The 4,874-nt window shown below is 36.8% G+C and overlaps 1 protein-coding gene across 1 annotated transcript; it reads right to left on the bottom strand.

Moving 5' to 3' along the window:
* Positions 1 to 3,574: 3,574 nt before the first annotated feature.
* On the bottom strand, positions 3,575 to 4,546 carry LOC308647438 (olfactory receptor 4K15-like; the record flags this gene model as incomplete). The annotated part of the gene is made up of 1 exon (XM_081291469.1): positions 3,575 to 4,546. One exon carries the CDS (start codon positions 4,544 to 4,546, stop codon positions 3,575 to 3,577), a length of 972 nt encoding a protein of 323 aa, XP_081147595.1.
* Positions 4,547 to 4,874: the final 328 nt, after the last annotated feature.

The raw sequence follows: 4,874 nt of genomic DNA, 5'->3' as shown, positions 1-4,874 counted from the left end.
AACACTCTAAGATACCATCTCACTCCAGTAAGAATGGCAGCCATTATGAACTCAAACAACAGCAAGTGCTGGCGAGAGTGTGGGGAAAAGGGTACACTTGTACATTGCTGGTGGGACTGCAAATTGGTGAAGCCAATTTGGAAAGCAGTATGGAGATTCTTTGGAAAGCTGGGAATGGAACTACCATTCCACCCAGCTATTCCCATTCTCAGACTATTCCCAAAAGACCTAAAAAGACCATACTACAGGAATACAGCTACATCAATGTTCATAGCAGCATAATTCACTACAGCTAGACTGTGGAACCAACCTGGATGTCCTTTAATAGATCAATGGATTAAAAAAAATGTGGCATTTATAAACAATGGAATATTACTTTTCACTAAAAAATAACAAAATCAAGGCATTTGCAGGGAAATGGATGGCATTAGAGTAGATTATGCTAAAATAAAGTTAGCCAATCCCTAAAAAACAAATGCTGAATGTCTTCTTTGATATAAGGGGGTGACTCAAAGCAGAGCAGGGAGGAAAAGCATGAGAAGAAGATTACCATTAAACAGGTACGAGAGTTGGGAAGGAATGGGAGAGAGAATGGAAATTGCATGGAAGATGGAAGGAGACCCTCATTGTTATACAAAATTACATATAAGTGGATGTGAGGGGGAAGGGAAAAAAGAGAGAGAGAGAGAAATGAGTTACAGTAGATGGGGTAGAGAGAGATGATGGGAGGGGAGGGGAGGGGAGGGAGGATAGGAAGGGAATAGGAAGGGCAGCAGAATACAACAGACACTAGTATTTCAGTATGTGTAAACGTGACTGTATAACCAATGTGATCCTGCAATCTGTACACGTGGGAAAAATAAGAATTCATACCCCATTAGAATCAAATGTATGTATATGATATGTCAAGATCATTGTAATGTTTTGAGCAACTAATAAAAAATAAATAAATAAATAAATAAATAAATAATTCACAGACCTTAATAATTAGAAAGCAAAGTACCAATTAAAAATGGCCAAAAGATTTGAACATTCATTTCACCAAAGAAGATACATAAATATTTCAATAAGCATAGAATAATCCCAACATAATTGGATAAATTAATATTATAACCATGTGGAGTTGTTACAGTACACCTCCAGAATGATTGAAATGCAAAAGGCTGACCCCACACAGTGTTGAGAAGCAAACAGATGAACTGAAACTCTCATATACTGCTAGGGAAATACTTAGAAAACCAATATGCTTTTCTTCAAAAGTTGAAAAAAATCCACCTGTATACATGCAATCACATACACATTCTATAAGGCATTTTTCCAAAAATGAAAAATAAGAAATTAAATATTTGTACAAACTTGTACAGAAATGCTGCTAACAACTGCACTTAAAATAAAAATAAAATAAAATAAAAATAAAAATAAAAATAAAAATAAATGAAAGCAAAAGAAATGCCTATCAACAGGTGAGTAGATTCAGAAAGTGTAATATACATGTACAACACAGGCTAGGCAGATTAATGTCTCCCTCAAAGATACAGTTTAATCCCCATTACCTATAAGTATGTTTATTGAAAGTCGAATGGAATGTTGCCATTATGATTAGGGGTATGGACCTTGAATCAATCTAATCATGTGTTTCCTTATAAAGGGAGAACTCTTCCTAGATGCAGTAAAAACAGAGAAAGGTGTGATGACTAAAGATGGGTCGTCCTGCTGTCCTGAAAGTTTGGAGGAAGTGAGCCATCAAGCAACAGAATTCAGAAGGTCTGTAGAATCTGTAAAAAGGAAACAGATTTTTTCCCTAGAGACCCCAGAGAAAACAATCCTATGCATAGCTTGAGTTTTGCCAGTCAAACATACACTAAACTTCTTACCTCAGACTTGAAAGATAAAAATTTTTAATGTTTGAGCTTCCAAGTTTATAGTAATTTGTTATGGCATCCACTTGGCAATAAAAAATTGCTATATGCAGCAATACATATGAATCTCAAAATGATTTTGCAGATTGAAAAGACAGACACAATTCCATCTATATAAAACTCCAAAAATTCAAACTGATCTTAATTGACAAAGGATATATCATTGATCATTTGGGAAGAGGGTAGAAAGGAGGAATACTTTAGCATTAAGAGGAATCTCTTGGGGTGATAGATGTATGGTGATGTTTTGACATATTTATGTAACATTGATTACTCGCTGCCTACTTTCTGTGTCTCCCACTAAAATTCATGGTCTATGGCCAAGATTGGCAAATTATGGCTCCCAAGGGAAAAATATGGCTCATAGTCTGTTTATGTATGACCCACAAGCTAAGAAGGATTTTTGTATTTATAAGGAGATATAAAACAAAAAGAAGAAGAATATACAACAGTATATGGACCTCAAAAAGTCTAATATTTACTAACTAGCCTGTTACAGAAAGTCTCCCAATCCATATCCTATCTGGGAAGGTATTTGGTTTAGTATGGTAAACCCAAGAACAATGTTTGACATGTAAAAGATGAAATTTTAACCCATTAAATCCAAATTTTTCAATTCTGTGAACATAATAAATATTCAAATATTGTTTTGAAGTTGCCACAAGTGATGTGTTTATTTGTTGCATAATTTAGCTTCATATAGGTGTTCCACAAGCGGGATAATGGGACACAATGAGTTACTGTGTGCATGTAAGTGTGTGCATAATGATTGAGAGCAGGAACAGGGGAAACTACTCCAAGATGACTGCTTAACAATACAAAAGATAGCCAGGCATGATAGCACACGCCTGTAATCCCAGCAGTTGGGAGGTTGAGGCAGGAGGATTGTGTTTTTCAAAGCCAGCCTTAGCAAAAGTGAGGCACTAAGCACCTCAGTGAGACCCTGTTTCTAAATAAAATACAAAATAGTGCTGGAGATGTGGCTTAGTGATCAAGTGCTCCTGAGTTCAATCCTTGGTACCCCTCCCCAAAATTATTTTATCAGTAGTACACAGAAATTAGCATAACAAAATACAAAATTCTTCTGAGTAAATTTGTTCAGTGACTGGTTTTCCATGAACCATGCTTATTTAGTAGACACATTGAGTAAAGACTTGCAAAAGTGTTGAATAAAATGGTTTCTGCTGGTTATTCATGTCATTTCAACATATCACCAACACCAAACAGAATTGTCTTCATGAGCCATAACCTACATAGAGCAGTGTGAAATGTGTTCTTATGAAGGAAAATAAAATATTTTATATCATATTATACATGTAAATAGGTATATTATCTTTGTGATCTAGAGATATATGCCTATGATTAATACAAAGTTGACATCAAAGTGGCACTTCTTTCAGGGGGAGAGAAGGTCATTATTAATCATTCAAAGTTTTTACATAATCAAGGAAAAAAAGGAAATATAAAGCAAAAGAGAAAAATACACAAGATTTAAAAAGTAATTAAATGGCTAAGGCTGATTTTATCACTTTTTATTATCATAGTTTAATTCAAGTAAATCTTTCAGACCAGTCAAAATTATTTGCTTTATTATTACAGTAATTACATTTAGAAATTTCCAAAGACAAATCTAAAATGTGGACAATCCTGTGAGTTTACTTTGACTGTAGGAAAAGAGCTTTTCTTATCACTACAGAAACCTGGCCAGGCTTCAGATACCGACTCTTCAGCTTGGACATAGCTGCTTTCATTTCTTTGTTCCTCAGAGTGTAGATAACAGGGTTTAGGATAGGAGTAAAGATGGTGTAGAACACAGCAAGCACCTTGTCAACTGAGTAACTGCTGAAGGGCCACACATAGATGAAAATGCAGGGTCCAAAAAAGAGTGTGACCACGGTGATGTGAGCAGTCAGCGTGGAGCGGGCCTTGGCCATGCTAGCAGAGGAGCGGCTCCTGACTGTGATAAGAATCACAGTGTAGGACACCACCAAGAGGAGAAAGGAGCTCAATGAAAGAAAGCCACTGTCTGCAACTATTAGTAAGCTGATCACATAAGTGTCTCTACAGGCTAGCTTGGTCACTAGAGGCAGGTCACAGAAAAAACTGTCAACCTGATTAGGACCACAAAAAGGCAAGTTAACAGTAAATGCCAACTGGCTAGTGGTGTGGATGAAGCCCACAGACCATGGAATGAGGACAAGAATTATACAAACACGGCGGCTCATGATGGTCATGTAATGCAGAGGCTTGCAGATGGCAATATAGCGGTCATAGGCCATGGATACAAGGATAACCATTTCACTGCCAGCAAAGAGATGAACACAGAAAATCTGAGTCAGGCAGGCTTCAAAAGAAATAGTCTTGCGCTCAACCAGTAAGTCTGCAATCATTTTGGGGGTAGCAAAAGAGGCAACACATATGTCTATGAAAGAGAGGTTTGCAAGCAGAAAGTACATGGGGGTGTGAAGGCGGGAATCTGAGGTCACGGTGAGGATGATGAGAAAGTTGCCCAGCAGAATTGCAAGGTAGAGCAGTGAGAAGATGAGAAACAAGACAGGTTGTAGCTCCTTGGAACTGGAGAGTCCCAGCAACACAAATTCTGTCACCCGAGAATGATTCATTTTCATTGGAAAAGCTTTTATCTACCTACAGGAGCAGGAGACAAATAGAGACTGATTGGTGAATTGAGCATAGATACACCATCCTAATTTTGCCTCAGTCAATAAAAATTCTATTTTTTATTCAAATGTATACATTTTGTTTGCAGGCCTCTCACAGCAAATAGCACTGAAGCACTCAAAATAAAATGAATAGATCCAGAATAAGATAAAAATCCAAAACTCTTCAGGAAAAAGAGGATGGTGGTCTGGCAGTTAGAAAAGAACTCCAACCAATTGATTCATTGAATTATAAAATTGAAGAAGTTCAATCAGTGAATTGATGAATGAAAATGCC

The sequence above is a fragment of the Spermophilus citellus genome, assembly GCF_964194105.1.
Source record: "Spermophilus citellus genome assembly, chromosome: 4".
NCBI classification, from domain to species: domain Eukaryota; kingdom Metazoa; phylum Chordata; class Mammalia; order Rodentia; family Sciuridae; genus Spermophilus; species Spermophilus citellus.
This window is presented reverse-complemented; position numbering and strand designations above follow the sequence as displayed.